Below are 21629 nucleotides of genomic sequence, written 5' to 3'. Positions count from 1 at the left end.
CCAAGAATTCGCAACCTCTTATTCTCAACCCAATTCTCCACCCCTTATTCACTGTTGTGGGGAAAACTCACAAGACTACTCCTATGAAAAGTCACTATTGTTAGTACAGGCTTCACAATCCAGCCTTGTATATGGATTTAATGTATGAGAAGTGTCCTGACTAAATCCCCCCACATATAGAAAGCAGTAGCAAATAACAAAGTGGGGAATGGATGAGTCAAAAGACTGGACATTTGGAGCCTTTTGCCTCGAAGTTGCTGCCCATGTTGACACTGACCAAAAGTTGTTTCCATCAGAAGGCTGATGGCTTATGTGGATTGAGTTGTTTTGTTCCAGTGTCCACCCCTTCCAACCATAGTTGGCATCTGTTGGCATCCTTGTTGTCAGCCTTTGCGGAAAAGCAAGGGTGAAATCCTGGCCCCACTGAATTGAGTAGAGAAACTCCCAATGACGTCAGTGGGATCAGGATTTCACCCGTGCATTTACATTGTTCTTAAACCTAATAAACATTTGGCCACTTTTAAGTATGGTTAAAATTGTTCTCCCTTGTTCCTTTGCATCAACGGGGGCGTTGGGCTAAGTGTCCTGTTAAGTCACCCCAAATTCTCAGGCTGTCTTCAGAACCACTAGACCTTGTATTTCAATTCAAGGTAGCCTCAGAAACTTGGGAGGGCCGAAGGCATTTTGGTTTTGGACTAGCCCTAGTCGTTTTAACTTTTTCAAATAGGTTTTCTAGCAAAGCATGAAAAAATGCCACCGACATCGTAGAGGCTTCTTGAAAAGGGATGAACTTTTTGTTCTCTTATGTATCTATTTTAGGTAATGATGCTAAACAAAGGTCTCACCTTTAACAAAGACATATAAAATGGCATCTGTTCCATATAGGTAGCCTATAGTTTCTGGGTCAGATCCTCAACCAGCAAGGTGAGTCTTTCTCTCCATGGTGGCTTTGTAGAAGATCTTGTGTTTAAAGCATTGGACTAGGAGAAGTGAGTTTTCTTCCCACATCTGCCACAGACGTTCTGTGTGAGGTTGATAAGAGCTTTGATCTTTCTTTGCCTCAGTTTTCCCAGCTGTAAAATGGAGATGATATGACTTCACATTAATGTTTATCAAGAGCTTTGAGATGTGTCTTGGGTACTTGTACAGTGACCCTGTCCACCCTGGATGGAAGGCCCTGAGCAAAGTATTACCACTTCTCTCTCTGTACTGACTTTTATCCTGACACTGAATAAAAAACTCAACATGTTTAATGATGCCTCCTCAGCGTAATTGCTTAATGACCCACAAGAATCAACATCCCATTGATTCAGCAAGGGCTTGACTCAGCTCTTTCAGTGCCAATGTGTCCTCCCAGAGGGCTGGTGCGGGAGGCTCAACTCCGTATTGCCCAGATATGCCGGGGGATAAGGAAAGCTTTCACCCGCCAACTCTGGGTCCAGGGCCAGCACAGTCTGCTCATTTCACTCGTGCATGAACAGGCTGCCTCACCCACTTGGTTAATGGCACTGAAAGGCTTCTGCTTTTTTATTTGATAGCATAACACTGTCTCTGAATAGACGGTGTGGTCAGGAACAAAAAGGATACAATGTTATGCAGCCTGGTTATTGGACTGACAGGCCCTTAACCTTTTCAAGGGTAATAAATAATTATTGTAGCCTCAACAGCCTTTTGCCGTTTCAGAGAGACTGATTAATTGCTGGCAGTGTGCTGTCAGAGGAGAAAGGGGATAGGAGACTGTTTCTCTACAAAGCTAGGCAGGAGAAGGTTTAATATGGTTGATGTACACAGCAGAGAGGATTTGGGTTCGTGTTGGTAGCACGGTTCATTTTGATGGTACTGGCTAGCTGCTCAGCTACAGTCTCAGTAACACCTTCCTTTTATCAGTCTGAAAGTCATCGGAATATGAATTGTGCTCATTTAAAAACTAAGCACACCTCCCCTCCTCAAACATCCATCCATGAGTGTATTATGCAGCAGCACCTAGAGGTCCCAGCTGTGCAAGGCACTCTAAAAACTCACAGTAGGGGCAGACTCTGCACCAAAGAGCTTCTAATCTAAATAGACCCCATATAGAAACAGTGGGCAAACGGAATTGTGGCATTATCCCTATTTTATAGGTGGGGGACTGAGACAGAGAGAGATGAACTGACTTGTCCAAGGTCACATGGGGGGCGGGGTTTGTTAGGACCAGGAATTGAACCAGATCCCCGCCGTGTCCCAAGTCAGAGCCTTTTCTGTAAGACCATCCTTATGTTAGCTGAGGTTTAGGCACATGTCACTTTTACATTTCCATGCGGTCACTGCAGAAGGAAATGCTGTGGGCCCATTACCCCAGTCACTGTAACTTCAGAGTGGCTTATGGAAGTCGATGGCATTGCTCTGGATTCAACACCAATGTAAGTGAGGGCTGAGTTTGGCCACATGGAATTCGCATTCCCTTTCTAGCCCAATGTACCTTTAATCCCACCCATCCTCTCTTTTCCTCTGAGTTCAGTATAGAAAGAGATTCTGGAACTTTCCATAAGCAGAGAACCACCTATGCTCAGGCCAGAAAAGGGGACATTATAAATCAGGCTCCAATGGGCGTCTTCCTCAATATGAGAAACCTTGTATGTACTGTAAAACAAACCCGTTAAGCTACAGAGTTAGCAGTTGGTGAAGCTAGGGGGAAAATACAGTGAATTAAAACAGTCTAGGGCAAGCATTGCACTGCACAGTACAAATGCCCTGAAATTCCACTTGTCCTAATGTCCAGCAGAGTTCACCCCGGTGAGGAAATCCAGGACAAGCGGGATTTTGCAGCCACAGGATTGTACAAGAGTCCTTCCTCCCACAAACTCTCCTATTTTACATTCCAGGGGTCAGATTTACCTTTGGGTTAGCCTGATTTTTTTGCTGGTGTAATTTCATTAAAACCATTGGAATTAGTCTGGTGTCAAACTGGACTAACACAGTGGTGGATCAGAGCCCAGGTGTGCCCTCTGCACTAAACACAGCAGGCGTGCCGATGAGCCCCAGCGGAGTGGGTGTCTTTCCACCTGTCCCACTGTATCTTAGGGTTTCATACTGCCACCTGTCACCGAAGTATCTGAAGGCCTTCCACATAAAATCAATAGTAATAGCAAAGTTCTTAGGGTTAGGGAACATTGAATGGCTGGTGCTTTGATGGCATTCTTGGAATTATACCACCTCCTGGAGCAGAAAGGTGGCTAGAACTGAGCTATGTGACTGGGTTGGTACATTGGGATATGCACACTGGCCATGGGTAAATCCTGCTGGTCCCTCCAAAAATTGTTATGTTAAAATGAGAGAAATGAAAAATAAATTTGTCTCCTGTTCAGGAGAACTGGAGCCATAAGTGGAACAACATCCTCCCATCCTCAACCATCAGCTGAAAACCAGATCTTGGAAAGGGAGGATGGAATTATGTGAATTGATGTGGAGAAAAATGCTGTATGACAGTCCTAGAGATTCAAAACTTCTTTCTGTCTGGAGGGTGTGTTCAAGTAGATGGAGACCTAGGTACATCAGACATGTCTGTGTGTATTTATGCAGAGATTTTATTATAACTGCATACACAAATGTAGCCTCAGCAGATCGAAATTAACACAGCTCCATTGACCCTTGCTTTACACCAGCTGAGGACCAAGTCCGTGGTGGTTAAAGTTCTTGATGTAACTCGTATGTATGTATGTATGTATATATGTTTGCCAGTTTGTCTCCCTCTATTTTGTAAATTTACTTGCTTTATAAATAAAATCTAAATTAGAATCTGTGAACTTAAATACAAAGTGGACCTGGAGACTGAAACAATTTGCTTGGGGATAATTTCATTTCCTGTTAAAGCTTTGCTTCATAGTAAATACTAATGCACTTTTGTAGCCAGTCACAATGCACACACCTGGGCTTAACACATTCGTACGTGATTTGATTCAGAATTGTAATTAGGTGTTGTCAGTAGAGTGGCAATTAAAACCATTGGATCATTGAGAGGCTTTCAGGAATAAACTTATGGTGCCAGTGTTATTCAGGGACCACAATCAGATTATTGTTATTATTGTATTATTATTAAACTGGGCACAAGCATCCCAACTGGTTACAGGAATTGGTAAGTTAAAACCAAGAACACAATTTCCTGCCTTTTAGCAAGACACCCAAAAGGAAATGGAATTTGCCTAACTGACCCTGTGAGCATTTGAAATAGTGTTTACTTATATTGCAATGCTGTGGGTTTGCTGTTTGTCAGGGAAAGCCATGCACCAGTCTTATAACCTTAAAGTCTAATGTCTGACTAGATATTTGTCTCCTGTATGCATCAGGCCAGATTCTCAGTGTGTGAACATCAGCGTAACTCCCTTGAAGTCAATGGAGCTATGCTGATTGACACCAGCTGAGGATCCAACCTCAGATTTGTACTACTTCACTGAACAGAAAGCATTGCATCTGTTTAGAATCTTGATGCCATGACCCCTGATGGCCTAGTTGAGTCTGATTACATCGCTTTAAATATATCCAGAAACAGGGCCCGAAGAATAGGTTTGGTGCTCCATTTTCTTTAGCTTTCTGTAATGTCTGTGACATTCTCTGACCGTGACCCAGTTGTTTTCTTCTGTTGATGGTAGTTTGTATTTAATAAGTCTCAGGAAGGAATTGTAATCAGTCTCCTACTTCATTAAAGCTGCATTTCTGTTGAAAGTAGGCATATGTTTTGTGGCTATAGGGTCAGATCCTTAGCTGGTGTAAATCAGCATAGCTACATTGACTTCCAGTGTTGCCAGCTCTAGTGATTTTATTGTGAATCTCACAGTATTTGGTCATTTTCTTAAATGGTCACTCCTGGAGTCTCATTACTTTGTGCAAGTCTCGGCTTTTATTAAAAAATGTTTTTAGCCCTCATGGGTGTGGGGAGAAAGCGTGAAAACATAAACCAAAATCCAGAGGTTGTAAAAAAAACCCTCAACATTGATTGTTCCTGAGAACTCTCGTGATTTTTAAGCCAATCTTCTTATTCAGACTTGTGAGTTCTGACCATGTACGGGTTGGAATAGTGCACTGCTGTGCTGACTGACACCAACTGAGGATCTGGACTATGGTCTGGAGTGGATCTGAGCAATGGAACATGCATTAATAGAAATGATATGGGGAGCACGAGGTAAAAGTTTCCAAGACTTCTCTTGAGATACTCATTGATAGGGATGCAGTCATAGCTGACAAGTCTCAGCAAACCAGTGGAGCAATGAAAAGGCTGTTCTCTGAGTCCAGAGCATAGATAATATGATAATGGCATGCCCCAGGGCTATCTTTGCTGTTGAAGGAGTCTCCCCTGTCTTCGGGAGGCTCACTGGTTCATAAATACTAGCTTTGCCATCACTCCACTGAAAATGGAATGGTGCTGAAACAGAATGTGCTAATTTGGCATAGGCCATCAGCAAGGGAAGTCCTTTGAAGTCATCTTCACAGGGCATTGTACCTTCACATGTACTTTGAGTGACACCCCACACATTCAAACTTCTGCCTGCCCAACCTCTAAAACACATCCATGTTTTAAAATGTTCTGGACATGGAGTAGAATTTCTCAGCAAGCCGGAAGCCACCATGCTCCAGATCCAATGCTGGGTGAAGAAAGGAGAAGGAGTTTGCAGCTTTCCTGCTATTTGGTTGGTCTAGAACAGTGATTCTCAAACTTTTGTACTGGTGACCCCTTTCACATAGCAAGTCTCTGAGTGCGACCCCCCCTTATAAATTAAAAATACTTTTTTATATATTTAACACCATTATAAATGCTGGAGGCAAAGCGGGGTTTGGGGTGGAGACTCACAGCACATAACCCCCCACATAATAACCTCATGGCCCCCTGAGGGGTCCCGACCCCCAGTTTGAGATCTCCTGGTCTAGAAGAACCTAGGCCATTCATTAAAGAGACTAGACAACTTGTCCACGGTCACACAGGACATCTGTGGCATAACAGAGCCCAGATCTGCTGACTCCCATCCTTTGCCTCAAGCAAAAGACCCTTCTTGCCTTCAGAGATGAAGATAAAGGGTAAAAAAAAATTAAAGTACCAAAGTCCCCAAGCCTCTTTTGCAAATGAGATATATGCTCCTAAGTCAGTTCAGTGCTTTTGAAAATTTTACTCTTTACCTGCATCTGTGACCTCTTGTCACAGTGCTTCATACACAATTATACATTGGCTATCCTGCTGGTCAGGTCTGCGGTGTGTACCATTCTATTTCCTTTGCATGTGGGTGCATGATGTGTTTATATCCTGCTGGATCTATGCTACCAGAGTACCTGGTAATGTAAAGGCATTCTGTTGCTTGCATTCTTCATGGTACCCCCTCTTCCTTTCATATATAACACTTACCCTCACTGGTTGTGACGGAAGCACGCCAAAGCTGTAAATTATGTTGGTTTGGGGACATAACATTCCGTCGTATCAGGCAGCTTCACGCCATTCAGCAGTAAATCTGAGCTGATTTATGTCAGCATAATGCATATGGCTTCCTTCAACGAGCTGATCTGTGACAAGCTTGTTAGATCAGAGATGTGTGCGTGATGCCAATTACAGAGGGACGGAGTGTGTCTCCAGCTCGACATTATGTAGCCATAGGAGGTTGAGCAAAATATTGCCTGTTGTTATGTTGTGCACGGATTCTGCTTGAGCTCTTATTTATGTCTCGTGCACCGAGAACTGTATTTCATGCACGTATGGTATGTGATTTCCTTGAACACCTACACGTAAACCCCCATCCCCAATTAGAGCCACTGTACATCCTGGGCCAGCCACACAGGATTTGTTCTTTGACTTGGATAAATGTATAATCTGAGCCGCCATCTATGTATTAACAAGCAGGGCTGGGGGGCAGCGTTCCCACAGCTCTTAGAATGTACAACGTGAGTCATGTCTTTCAACGGTCCAGAATAAAACACGAGGAGAGAGATTACAGGTGGGAAAGGATGATACCTGAAATCTGTATCTGAAGAGAGATCAAAGTCACCCATCAGGGGTTTGAGTAAAACCACTCAAGCAGAGATTTGGAAGGAATGCTGTTTTCCATCTCAATGTACTGCCATCCCACACACACTGGAGAGTTACTGCACTGGTGGCTCTGACCCCATAATTCACTAGCATACGCAATCAGAATACAGAGAAATTAGGCCACCAGGGAAGTTTACTTCCATGCATTTATTTGGGTTCCTTGGAGTTTCCTAGTTGGCCTTGTTTGTAAGTAACATTAACTTTGACTTTGTTTTAACCTTATTGCTCTTTGTTTAATTATTTGCTTTCTGAATACTACTATTACTTAGCTGTTAGATTGTGTTTTCTATCCCTTGATCTCAAAGTATGTATCCTTACAATTTCCATTTTATAGGGAAACCAAGGCACAGGACAGTAAATGAGTTCATACAGCAAGTCAGAGCTGGAAATAGAACCCAGGTCTTCTGAGTACCAGTTGGACAGCCTGTCCATGAGACCATGCTGTCTTTGTTTTTCTATAGCACTTCTTAATCTGGTAATCTCAGAGCAGTTAATACACCTCAGTTAGTTAATCCCTGCACCATCCCAGTGAGGTAGTAGATTATTATTGTGTATCCCCATTTTACAGGTGGGTAAACTGAGGCATGGATGGCAAATGTGGGTAGCCCAGTGTGCAACAAAGCATGGGATGGACTAAGTGACCAAGTAAGTAAACTGAGGCATGAAAAGGTTAGTGAGGATACATAGATATCATCCACTGTGATCAGCATCCAGGAGTCCTGAATCCCAGAGGACAGCTGTAACCACAAGACAACTCTGTCTCCCATGATGTAATATCAAAGGGGTTTGTGTGAGGATGACTGCCTCTAACAGAATCTCCCTTGATGTGTGCTGTCCATGGTTCTGGCCAAATGCTGCATTTTGCCATCAGACTGACAGCACATCATTATCAGCTCTCCAAAGGTTTTCACAATAAGAGAACTTCTGTAAGATTTCTCCCTAAACTCACTGCATGCTGCAGAATTCATCCTACAGCTCTTTACTTGCCATGTCTGCATGAGGGGAGCTGCAGGTGATTTTTTAAAAAGAAGGGAGGGGAAAGGGAAGGATTTAGCCTCTGGATCAAATTGTTCCATTCTCCCCTACTCAACACCAAGCATTTTGCACCATGAATAGATTCTTAAATCCACATTGCTGTTTTCCCAGATTCATTCATGGTTGATCCATTTGACAGTATCAAAATAATGTATCCAACCCATAGGAAAATACCCTTACCCCAATTAAGTCAGTATTTTATCCAGTAATAAGCAATTCTATGGCATGCATCACCATAGCATCTTACGTACCTTTTCTCCATATGCCAGCAGGAAGTTCTGGTTTTTGTTCCCCGTTCTGCAGCAGATTTTCAGTGAAACTGTGGGCAACTCACTTAACCTCTCTGTGCCTCATGTTCACCATCTACAGAATGAGGATAATGCCTTGTAAAGCACTTGGCGACTGGGGATTGTATGTGTGCTAAGTATTGTTATAGCAAATATGCAGCAGATATAAATACAGTTTTATGGGGGGTGGGTTTAAAGATTTTAAATAATACATGTAAAAGGTGTTTATATATTTAATATAATTGCAGGGTTTCTTTAAATGCAATTAACTGGGAATGTATGGCTTGTATAGATATGGTATGCAGAACAGGTCTAACACATCTATCATTACTACATTTTTACTAAAGTGTATTTAAAACAGTACAAAACCTGTTCACCTGTCTGACTAACATCTAACTTAACCTGTCAACCCAAGAAATTTAGCACTATTCAGGGTAGTATCTAAGGATCTGAGTCAACAAAGTTCTTAGGCACCTGCTTAAAATAAAACAAGCACTTTTGCACTTTACTGAACCAGGGCCTAGGTGCTGTTGTATGTACCGTTGCTGAGTCTTCAGGCTGATTGGAAGTGCATACTGAATGCCAGGGCATGAGACTGAGCACTAGGGAGCGGAAAGTGGCAATTCATCAAAGTTTTACCTATTGCTTATCTAAGCACCTTAATTAGATTTCGTTGTTCTAAATAAGACCTTATTGGAGAGACCCATCGCATTTGTTACAAGGATGCTGGGTGGAGAAATAATCTCGAGAGCAGTCAGCTGGTGTTTTGGCTCTGGTTGCTCCATCTGGGTCCCAGCTGGAGGTGTGGTTCATGAGAACATTACTCCATATGCACACTTCCACAGGCTACTTCGTCCACATGTTTGACTCTGCTGTTCCAGTGGTCCTTGGAAACTGACAGCATGTGATGTAAGCACCCCGGCATCATGATTTCGAAAACCATATTTAGTGTATAGGATACACTGGCAAACTGAAAGGCCCCAGCAGTAGACTGAAATGCTGAAACCCTGTTGGTTTTACAGCACTGCCAGGCTTTCATTAGGATGGAGAATATTCCCGTTGATCATAACCCATCTAAACAAAATGGTCTGGGTATACTGGATGGATAGAATAGAAATGAGGAGGTTTCATGGTCAGACATTAGTGCACCCTCTAGAGGGCCTTAAAGCATTCCGCAGGGTTTTGCTAGCACGTGAGAAACCAAAAAATTGAGAAACTGGGTCACCAGGATTCATTCATTTGCTGTGTGTATTGTCAGCTGGGCTTTGATTGCTGTTCATACCGGCATGTTTAAGCTTGCATTCCGTCCTTCCGAATATTGTAATATCCTGCATTCCTGCTCTCATTGCTCCTTACGATCTTATAATAAATCTTAATATAATATATAGTATATATTGATGTAATAATTGGCCGTATTTATATTGTAGTTGCACCCTAGAGGATCAGACCAAAGTCAGACCCCCATTGTGTTAGGCATTATGTGCATACAAGTAGTGAGAGAGAGCTCTGGTCCCAAAGAGTTTACAGTCTAAATAGACAAGACAAGCAAAGGGTAAACAAGCACAGAGAGGAGAAGTGACTTTTGCCTATCATCACAAAGCAGGTCAGTGGCTGAGCCAAGAATAGAATAGAAGAGTCCTCTGACTCCCACTCCAGTGCCCTATCCACTGGACAACACTGCCTCTACCTTTGCTCTATAGGAGCTGGAATTAGGGCACCCCCTGTCTCAAAGTCGTTTCCATCATATACAGAGTTTATAGTTTGGTTCAGTGGCTCTTAGCACCCCCACTATACAAATTGTTCCAACGCCCCTGCTTTGCTCTCTTCCCCTCCCCCCACTTAACTGCTTTTTTGCTTTCTTTTCCCACGCTTGGTTTTGTGCCTTCTTTTGATCCACTGCGTAGATTCCCCAAATTCCCTCCCTCTTCTTCCTCCAATCTCTCCTGAAAAATCCTTCAACTCTTCCTCAATGTGAAATATCTCCCTCAATATACATGCAAATTTACTGCAGTACACCCAGTGTGATCCCCTTTGGTGGGTGATAATTTACATCAGAAATGCTAAACCACGAAACTGAGATTATAGAAAATAATACGGCACTAAACAAATTAATCTCATATTAAGCTTCTTTCACTTTTAATGTTCTTGGGTCTCTCATATACAGTCTCTCCTATATTTTATGCCATGGAAAGTCACAAAGTTTTGGTTTTATATCTACGTAGATACGTATTTTTACCTTGTATTGATTTTAGTTGTGTACTGCAGATATTTTTGAAACTGGTGTTTTCTCCATAAGAGCGTGACCAAGATAGAAGCAACACATAGTAAACTTTGTATATTCTTTTCTAGGTGGAAAAATTGGCTAAATACTTGGACCCAAATGACCTGGGAAGAATCAACTTCAAGGATTTCTGTCATGGAGTTTTTGCTATCAAAGGTAAGTAAGTACTGTAATGCAGCTTTTTATAAAATACCCAGTTTAACTCAATAATGTTTTCTTAGGGCATGGGGCGTCAGAAGATTTGATACTCACTAGGATAGATGCTGGTGAATTGTACTTTGCTCTTCTGTCTCACTGAAGTATAATCAATAAGATGCTGATCTTGCAAAGAGTTAGGCACATGCTTAACTTAAAGCATGTGACGTGTCCCATTAAAGTCAACCATCAAATTAAGCATGTGCATGAGTCTTTGTAAGACTGGGGCCTTATTTCTTTAAACCACCTGCATATTTAGACAGTCCACAGGATAAGGAGCTCAGTCTAAACGTGAATGAATTCACATGTGTAAAACTTTGACTGTAGCTGAAAGCATCAGGTTATCAAGGTCACTGGGAATTTTCCATGATCTGTAACTTCAGTCCACACTGGGTTAATAACCTTTGCTCATGAATGGACTTTTCCTATACAGTTTCTCCAGTGTAAGAGACGTTTTCAACAAACATAATTCAAATATAAATATCTGCAGCTGTTAGAGTTCTCTACGTTCCACAGACAGTTTTCCCAGGCAAAAGAGCTGTGGAGGCTTTGGTTAAAAATTCATAGAGCCGTTTGAACGCAGTGAACAGTTTTCTATGAAAGTTTACAGAATGTTTAATGCTATTTGGGGTGATTTTGTGCTAATCCATAGATTTCACTTTTATATACATTTTTTTTTAAAAATGAACCGAAAACCTACAAAAATTCAAAATCTGCAAAAATTAAAATTTCTTAGGTTGAACTTTGAATTCCAGAGCCACCTTTTTGTTCAAAGTGATCTCATGGTTATAATGAATGAGTCACTTTTAGCAGCCAAAAAAAAAAAAAAAAAAAGTAGATGGGGGGAGCTGGTATTTTGTTTTGTGGTTTTGTTTGTTTAGTAAAATGGGCTCATTTAGGCATTCAGAGCAACACATAAAAAGGAGAAATCACATTTTGCCTATTTTTTCTCTTTGCTGTGATGTGAATCTCTGTTGAAACTCTATGTCTTGTCTTTGGATCTATCTTCATTACTCCGATGACATGGAATGCCAGCTGTAGTGTAGGGCTCTGCCTGTTTTGGGGGCATCCCTGCTGCTACATGTCCTGGGTGCAGCTTAAAATTCTGTTGATTTAGGGGCATGCAAAAGGGATACAACAGGGGAAGAAAACGTCCATTGTCTTGGCCTTCCCATTATCTTTCATATATGGATCCTTGGCATCACCATCAGCCACCATCTCAAATCAAAGAGTATGTACAGCTATTTTAATAAAAGACATTCCATTATGTATATATTTTACTGCAACTCTTAATAAGGAACTAGATCCATCACTTACCTCACCCGGTGAAGGTTTTATTGGTCTTCAGCCAGCAGAGACATTTTTCTTTCTTTAAAACAAATTGCTGTGATTAAAGTTGAGAAAATGTATGCTCCCCTTCCAAAAATGAAAAGACTCCACCATGTTATCTCGCATTTTTCAACAGAGCTTCGTGTGGCAAGAATAGCAGTGCTCTCGTTCTCAGACAAAAACAATCAATCCAACTAGGCTGCAACCAATTTTAAATATGGCCCTTTGACACCCTAGCCTATTTGAATTGTGTATAGTAATCAGATTAATTTAGCAAGATGAGACACTATGATAAATCCCCAAGGTTTTGTTCTAATTGAGTATGAATCTGTGTTATTCTTAGTGGTGGAAGCCAAACATTTACATTAAAAAAATTTACTACCCTAATTCCTTGCCATATTTCTTATTTATGAGACTTCAGATTAAATTGTCTCATCACAGAGCTGAGCTCTTGGGGATAGTTCCCTTGATAGTCCGGGATGAAGGATAACTTTTTGCCTAGCAGCAGTGAAATACTTTTGTGTTCCTATTTGAGAGTTATCTAAGTTCTCTGGAATCCTGGATTCACATCCCAGCCGCCAAGAATCAGCCTTGAGGGAGAAAAATTGAGTTCCATGAAGTTTAGAAATTTGATTGAATCTCTCAGATGAGGTCTTCAAAACTAGCTATGGATCCGGTCCAAAACTCCAGAACTCAACACTCCCAAACATTGGTGTATTTGAAATCCAGATCTGTAGTTTGCAAACAGCTCCTGTATCCATAGAAAGATGAATTAAAACTCTGGATCCAAACGCTCTTGAACTTTGGGATCTGAAATCAATGACGTGGCCCCTACCCCTGCTGAAACCAAGGCACTGCCTGCTCTGCATGTGTGTGAAAAATCTCCTGGCTCTTTCTGAAGGAAGACCCTGCTGTTTGCTAAGGTTCCCTCCGCCCCGACCCCGCAGCATCTCTGAGCTGGACAAACTCCACATGGCCCTTGACCTAAGACTCATACACCTCTGCAGCCGCTGCTGAGATGGCAAGTAGAAACAAAATTAAGCCTTCTCAGGCCTCTAGCAGTCTGCTTTCTGGTGTACATTGACAGCGTGCTCCTGATTTCCTGGGATGGAGGATTTAGACAAGCTGAAGGAGCAGTAATGGGGGATATAATGGGTTGGAGGAGCTTAGTCTTGTTGGATTTGTCTGCACTGAAGTAAATCACCCTGGCTGGCCTGTGTCAGCGGACTGGAGCTCTCGGGGCTTAGGCTGTGTGGGGCTATACAATAGATGTTTGGGCTCGTGGTGGAGCTCAGGCTGGGGCACCTGGAACCCGAAGGTCTACACTGCAATCTATCAGCACTGCAACCTGAGCCCCATGAGCCCAACTCAGCTGACATGGGCCAGCCGCAGGTGTTTTATTGCAGTTTAGACATACCCGTTGTGTATCTTTCTGATGAAACTCTAGGCTGGAGGGGATCCTATCTCTTTAAGGAAAGCCTCTGTTCTTTCTCCTTTGTAAAGGTGGGTTATCCAGTAAATGTCTTGCTTCAGCACTTGAGTAGTAACCCTGCTGTTGGGGCCACTTTCCTAGCATGATTACTCTCTGCTGCAAACCAGGACTGGCTTGTCATCAAGATAAAGGCTGTAAAGTTTGTTTGCTGGAACATCAAAATAACAAAGTTTAGCTCCTGGTGTATCTGCACTCTCCAGCTGCTCACTTCATGCCATCGGTTCAATTAACAATCACCAGTCAGGAGAACTACTGCCATCAGATATTGGTTTGGTGTAAATACACCTTTGAAATCCTGGCCCCAGTTACAGTTACAGTTCAGTGGCAGAATTCTCACAGACTTCAATGGGGCCAGGATTTCGTCTGTTACATTTGACCACTGGGTTCAGTGATTGAATCATTTGATTGTAAACTGATTGAGGGCCTGATCCTGCCAACAGTTGCTACCAGTCATAGTGCTTACTGACTTGAGAAGTCGTATTGACGGCAGTGAGTTAGTCAGGGTAGTAAGCATCATGCTCAGGAGTGTTTGCACAATGATGCCCTTAGTCTGGTTAGTAAGGTTTAAGTAAGTACATTTGACCTGTTTGTTCTATTTAAGTACCCCTGTTTCTGTTCTCATAGAGTTCTCTGTTCTTTTCTTAGACAAAAAAAAACCTATTCTATATAAAAAAACAAAAAAAAAACCTACCAAACAAATAAAGGATGAGTTCCCCCTACTGGCCCTGTAGCTGCAGTTAACTAAAAAGTATGACTTCAGATTACATTAAAGGAACAGGAAACGAGAGTTGTCACAGATTCTCTTGCATTGGAAACACATGAATATATATTTATATTTTTAAGTAGAAAAGTAGTAGAGAAAAATGCATTCAGACTTCCAAGAGGCTATTTAAACCATGGAAACCACACCAACAACTGTACAGTAATTACTGTATAATGTCTTTCATATGAGATATATTGACCAGTGTTACATATCCTGATTGTTTCATCACAATACCATCTATTATAATGCTAAAGTATAAACAGTGCTTCTTGAGAACCAGATTCTAGTCCCTCTACTCACCTGGAGCAGTCGTTTATTCTGCATGTGGTCCCATTGAAGTCCTGGGCATGACCTTTTAAGTTGCCTTTAAAGGACATAGGTGCCTAAAGATGCAGGTAGGTGCCTAGGCCTTGATCCTCACAGGAGGTTAGGAGTAAGGTGCTTAGGCACTTTGAGAAATTCAGCTCCAAATCCGTTAGCTGGGAGAAGTATGAGACAACTCTCTCTGTGGATCAGCCACAGAATGGGAGGTGTAGATTACATCGATGGAAGAGTAGGTTATAGATGTATGCGGTGACTGACTTAAAATCAATGTCTGTGGCTCATGCCCTTATACCCGAGATCAGGACTGAGCCATGTGAGTGCAAGAACGGCAATAGGGTACCAAAGAAAAACTAAAAATCTGGGGTGAACCCTTTCAGACTAGCATTCGCTGTGCCACTTACACGGTAGGTTTGACCCAGCAAATCCTTGCTCTTAGAGTGCTTCTTACTCACAGGAGCAGTCCTTTCAACTTCAGTAGAGCTAATTACTTGAGTAAGTCTTTGAAGGATTGGGACCTTAGCTAGTAAGTAACACTCTAGCTATTTAATGAAGTGGGGTTAGTGCCTCTTCAAACCTTTTAAGGCTCAATTAAATTTTTGCTTAATATAGCCGGAAGCCATAAATGAGCCTAATACACCATTAAAGATCCAAGGGTAAATAAGTGAATAGCTACTGCTCCTAGGATATGTGTCAGGAACCAGCTACATCCAATTAAGTAACTGGATTTGATTTCCTATAGTATTAAAACTGCTTAATTGCCCATGAAAATTACATGACTCAGGATGGTTAAATTTCCTTCTTAGAGCATTTGTAGGAAATTGCTTTGTGATTCGGTTTACTTTCCTTCAAAACAATTGACCATTCAGTAGGATTTGAAGAGCACTGCACCTTTGCTGTACAGAACTGTCGGACACACAAAATCATCCAGAATCAAGAGCGACCTGTGGCCTCTAGGGCAAACTGGGTTAAAGGCACTTACCCTGGTGTAAATCAGGAGTAAATCCACTGAAGTCAACACAGTTACACCAGATCAGAGTCAGGCTCACAATTTTAGCCTCAATTTTTAATGTCCTTGTTTTTGTGGGTATTATTTTGCTCCAGTATACAATTCCCCTCGTTTTGAGGCCACATCCTCAGATGGTACAGATTGCACAGCTCCTTTACATCACTGAAGTCAACAGAGCTACACAAATCTACATCAGCTGAGGATCCGGCCCATAATCAATAAGGCTGTATTGATCCCCGTGCAGAGGCATAAAATTACGTCATTAGACTCTAATTAATGCTGGTCATGTCAAATAGCGCTTTGGGCTTTAGCACAAAGCTTACGCAGTGCCCTTTTTTACACTCGTTCTGGATGAAAGATTAGACTCTTCCCATAGAATCATTAACACAAAACCAACGTGGTGTAAGCCTTTATGAAATTACAAGTGAATAAGAATAAAATAGTGTATTATAATTAGGAACACACAATCTTATAGGTATCGTGGTAACAGCTACAATTAAAATTAACCTTCAGCAATGGAAGGGCGCCTCTCAATTACATACAGATCAGAAGGTACAATAAAAATATATACATAGATTGAGTGCTGGTGTGTGGGGAAGTACTGGCTGGGGGGGGGGTAGGATGTATGCTACAGGGTGTGAGGGAGATGGGAATGCTGGGTGGTGGTGTGGAGATTGCTGGGTGGGATGTGTAGAGTGTTGCTATTGACAGGTGTTTGGGGTTGCTTCTGTGGAGAGGGGTGCCGAGTGGGGGTTGCTGTGGTGGGGACTGTAGAGTGGAAAGTACTAGCTGCAAGGAAGTTTACCTCCCTGCTGCACTGAGTTTCTCCCTCTGAGGAGAGGGGGAGAGAACAAACTTGACCAGATGTGTAGTCACGTTGCTCAGTGCACTGCTAGAAGGCACTCGGATACTGCAGGACCTACATGGACTGGGATAGAATAGATTTCACTTTGGCTTTGTGATGCATACATATGAAAGAATGTAGAGGACAGATTCTGATCTCTGTTAGACGGGTGAAGATCTCAAGTAATTCCATTGATGTCACTGGCCTAACAGAGATGAGAATCGGGTCCTCTGTCTCAGAATTGATTTGATGCCTCCATTTCTTGATAACTGTAGGTAAGTAAATAACTTTCTTAAAATAATGCTCCAAATCTGGACAGGCACTGTTTCTGTGGGTGCATTTTTACTTCTCCATGCAGCCTTGCACCTCCCCACCACATCTTCCTCTTCAGTAGCTTGAGGGCTGTATGCTAACAGGGATAACAATTCTCTACCATATAGAGGTATTGGGAGGACAAACACATTAAAGATTTTGAGGTGCTGGGCTATTGTAATGGGGATCTGTAGTGGGATACCTCACAAAGGCCCTGAATGGGCTAATGTGGGCCTCAGAAGTCAATTAATGTACCAGGCTGCACCTGGAGGGGGAGCCAAGCTTAACTGATCATGAAGCCCAGCTGGTTAGTATAAAGAGCAGGCTCATTAATATAAAGAGAGGAAATTTGTGGCAGAAAGGAGTTGATCACATTCTTAAGTTAAAAACTGAAATACAGTAAAGTATGAGGCACAGAGGTTTCATGATAGCTGCCTTCCTAGATATTGAAAGGGTGTATAATGTGCTATGAAGGAAGGAAGGCTTGTTACGGGATAACAAGAAAAGAAATGGTGGACAAAGCAGCTAAAAAGACTGTAAGAAATGGAAAGATTGACATAGAAATACCCTTGAGTAAACAGGAAGTTAAAATCCCAGTACACAAAAATGTAAGTGGAATAGCAACAAAATTGGATTAGTGAAAAAAGAGGAAGAAGATTTTTTGAATTGTACCCTAGAGCTGAGGATAATGATGTACTTCAGAACCTGGATAGGAAAAATGAAATGATTTTGTACAGACAACAAATTGGCCATTGTGGCTTAAACAGTACATTTTTTTTAAATAGACAGACACAAAGATGGCCTATGTGTGCTCTGAAAGGTGGAAGAAACAACTGATCACCTTGTGTGGGTCTGTGAGGGCTTCGATAATGAAAGGGAAAAGCTTTCTGAGGAATTCAAATATCTTAAGATATCAAAAGTTATGTTACATTACTACCGGAAATGGGGTAGTATTAGAAAGGAGTTGTTACATTACCTGAAGGACACAGCAGAGTGAGAGAATATAAACCGCTAAGTATTTAGGAATTACAGCTGGTGGCGACTAGTGACTATTCAGTCAAGTCTACTTTGCCATGAAAGAAAGAAGCTGTGGGGTGAGAGGCTGCAGTCACTCTGTGGGAAGAGGGAGGGTGTGAGGAGGAGGTTCATGGGGAGACTATGCCCTGGGATCGTAGCCTGAGTAGAGAAGGAAACTAATGGTTACTGAGAGTGGAACAGTCTTTATTGCTAAGCCCTGACAGAAGGGGCAGGTTCTAGACTTCCAGGAGGGGAGCGAGCCCTGGGAGATGTTTAGTTAAGGAACGAAGCATGGGGAACTTGAGGCCTAAAAGGGCAAGCCTGAGGAGGGCAGAGGTTAGGTTAAGTTTACTCATTACATTTGGAATTTTGTTAGGGGATTCCAGGCAAGGGCCCTGAGAGTCACGGCCCTGCATGAAGGGTTAACCTGCAGAGGTTGTGTGGAGAGAAGGCCTGAGAAAGGCAGGGTAGGAAGAAGCACGGGGAGGTGACAGCAAGGAGTTGTATGGAGCAGACCTTCGCTGCTAGTTATAGGGTCCCTGGGCTGGAACCAGGTGTATTGGGAGGGTCTGGGTACCCCCCTGCCAGCCTCCAGAGAAGGTGTCATAAAGCCCTCCTGATATAAGGGGTTGAGGTCAGTGGAAGTCATTGGACAAGGGGGTGCAAGGAGTAGAAGGCCAAGAGTTAGGCCCAGAGACTTGATGTAAGGACACTGGACTTTTATTTGTGAGACTCCATTACCCAGGAAGGAGCGGGCTTATGTCATACATTGATCTTTAGCAGAAGGTACTTTTGTAGAGTGTATCGCAGAGTTTATGGCTCTGGAGTATCCAAGGATTTGCAACAATCCATGGCTAAAATCCTTCCTTTCTGCCCCCTATTGCCCCCTATGTTCCAATGCAATAAGTCTCGCTTGCCAAAAATGGTGTCCAAAAATGAATATGATTGAAGGTTTCCAACCCCAGCCAGGGAAGGGGAAAAGAGAATCACTGGCAGCTAGTAGGAAATGTTTTATTGTCCATGCTTGGAAAAACAAATAATAGTCTAAATCAACCTCAGTTTGTCTTTCTTTCCATAGATCCTAACATGGTAAGGCCTTGTTATACCATTAGGTAGCCAAATGAAATGGCTCCAATCAGCCATATAAGTGGCTTTCAGTGGTGCTGCTTTCTGGAAAATGAAATTATAGAAATAATGAAATGTCTTAATGCAGGAGAATCTTAAAGTAGCCGGGAGATGTTCCTTAGCTCTCTTGCCGTGGTTTTTTAAGGACCGATTCTAGCCTCGAGTCTGCACTGCTGCACAGCTTGAAAAACTGGCAATGGCACATCTGCAAGCATGGACAAGAGGGTATTTTTTCTCAAGATAGGGTACCAGTGGCAATAAGTCCCAGGCGTGCCAGATCAGAACGCAGCATTGTAAAAATCCCCATCAGAAGCCATAATGTTTGCCCTAATCCGTAAGGAGGTATGCCAGAATAAACCTTGATTTTTCATTACATCCTGTGTGGATTGTGATATTTCAATTTAGCACGCTGGCATTTTCTAGGCTGCCAGCCAAAATGGATGCTTGCGGTAGGAAGACACAGGTAAACATGTCTGCAGAGCCATGTGTTAATTCAGTCATCCATTTGTAATGTGCCCTTCCTGTAAACCTCCCAGGGCACTTGTAAAATTCAAATTAGCGCTAAAATAAAATAAGTAAAAGACGTGATTTTCATGCATAAGCATCCATCATAAAGAGAACAATACTGAATACAACAGCTAATCGGTTTCCATGTAAACATGTCAGGGACTTTCCTCTCTGAAAAGAAAGGGCCTGATACAAGGCCCTTAGAAGCTAACAGACACCCACTAACTAAGGGTATGTCTACATGTCTAAATACGTACCTCCCAACCCAGGCACACAGGCGCTCACTAGCTCCACGAGAGCTAGCGTGCTAAAAGTAGCAGCGTGGACTTGGCGACATAGGCCAGCCACCCCCAGGGTCCAAATTCAGGTGCCTAACATGAGCCGCTGTCCCACCCGCAACAGCCACACTGCTCTTTTTAGCACACTAGCTGGAGCAGAGTGAGCCCAAGTCTGTCTGGGAAGCATGCTCCCTGCTGCAGTGCACACATACCCCTCATGGGTACGGGCCCAGAGAGGGGAAAGCAATGATCAGCTCTTTAAGCACACGGCTTGGAATTATATTCAGAGATGATAAAGGGTCCAGTAGTAGCTGATCTTCCAAAGCGACCGTGCATAGGGAGAATGCTATGTTGGGAAGAAAATCTGGTTTGCACTGGGAGGTGATCAGAGTGGTGAATCGCTAACAGAGATTTTGTTACTGAAATATGTGTCTTACCAGGAAGCAAACCAAGGCCCGTTAATGGGAACCTTTCCGTGTATTGATTGGACTTTGGATCAGGCCCCAGATGGCTGCAGTGTTGTGTTTAAACAATCGCATAGGGGAAATCCCCTCTCAGCGGCAGCATTTCCTGACCCTCTGCCTTTTTTTAGTGCCAGTGCAGTGTAGCAAGCAATTTCTTCCCAGCCTGGTGAGCAGCACTAATGTCGCTGTGCCAGCCTGCGTGACAATGGAACTGTGTTACCACAAGCAATGCTGGCTGCTGGATATGTAGACTCCCACTATCCAGTGACGTTCAGCCGGACAAAGTGTCACCTTTGCAGAAGGAGACTGTGTTTTACATGGGGCCAAATCCTGATCCCATTGAAGCCAGTGGGCATTTTGCCATGGACTCCCATGGGACCAAGATTTGGCTCATTTTGCAATTTTTAAAATATATGATGCTAGGTGATGCCTAATTCTGCTTCCATTGAAGTCAGTATCAAATGCCACATGGGTTTCATTGGGTTCTGGATTGGGCATGTGGGGCTCAAGAGTCCCAGTCTGGAAAGGCCCCTCCACCTACCATTAATACAGTGACCAGGGCAGCCCCCAGGGAGGTTAGGTGCAGAGTGGGGCAATTAATTTTTCCATATTTTTGTCCTGGTGTGGCATCATCATCCTGAGTTTAAATGGGTTTGGCCATGCCATGGCGTCCCCAGTATAGAGTCACCTGCTGGAAAAACCTAAAAGTGTGATGAAAGCCAAAATGCAAAGAGGGAAAAGATGTTCTTGTGGGTAAAACACAGGATCGGGGCCCAGAGGAGCTGGGTTCTGTCCTCAGCGCTGTCATAGACTAACCTCTCAGGTTCATTTCAGAGGGGCCTAAGGGAGTCAGATACCAAACTCCCCTTAATTTGGGCACCTAATTCCCTGAGGCACCACTGAAATCACCAGCCTTCATGCCTCAGTTTCCCCCTCAGAGAAATGGGAGGTAAAAATATTGACCTTGCCTCACAGGAATTTTGTGAGGTTTTAATTAATGTTTTGGATCATTTATAGGCCTTTGGCTGGAAATGCTGCGCTATCAGCCCAGTGCTGTGGTTGTTACTAATGCAGGAGGGAAACGTGGGTTGAAATTATGACTGGCGATATTGTTGAGGGGAAGTTTTACAGCTGTGTAAACACATCTCCTCCATTACCCCTGCCTGCATGCATTACTGAATGGTGCTGGGTTTCTGCAGATAACTCACTCTAATGAATATGTGCCCAGTGTCTCACACAGAGAGCTTGGCAGAGCAAGCAGTTCGTTTGTGCTTTAATGACTCCCATGACACTCGTGGGCAGTAGACAGCTCCTTGATTAATAAGCTT

General features: G+C 42.8%; 1 protein-coding gene across 2 annotated transcripts in view; it reads left to right on the top strand.

Annotated features, from left to right (window-relative positions):
• RAB11FIP4 (RAB11 family interacting protein 4) overlaps nt 1-21629 on the top strand; it is a 199452-nt gene that overhangs the window by 63924 nt on the left and 113899 nt on the right. For both annotated transcript variants that reach the window (XM_037914098.2, XM_043527659.1), the window contains one exon: nt 10714-10801. In XM_037914098.2, coding sequence (XP_037770026.1) covers nt 10714-10801 — 88 coding nt within the window. The remainder of the gene's footprint in view (nt 1-10713; nt 10802-21629) is intronic.

This window comes from Chelonia mydas, chromosome 14, assembly GCF_015237465.2.
Source record: "Chelonia mydas isolate rCheMyd1 chromosome 14, rCheMyd1.pri.v2, whole genome shotgun sequence".
Classification (NCBI taxonomy): Eukaryota; Metazoa; Chordata; order Testudines; family Cheloniidae; genus Chelonia; species Chelonia mydas.
Note: the sequence above shows the minus strand (reverse complement) of the source record. Positions and strands in the feature narration are given on the sequence as shown.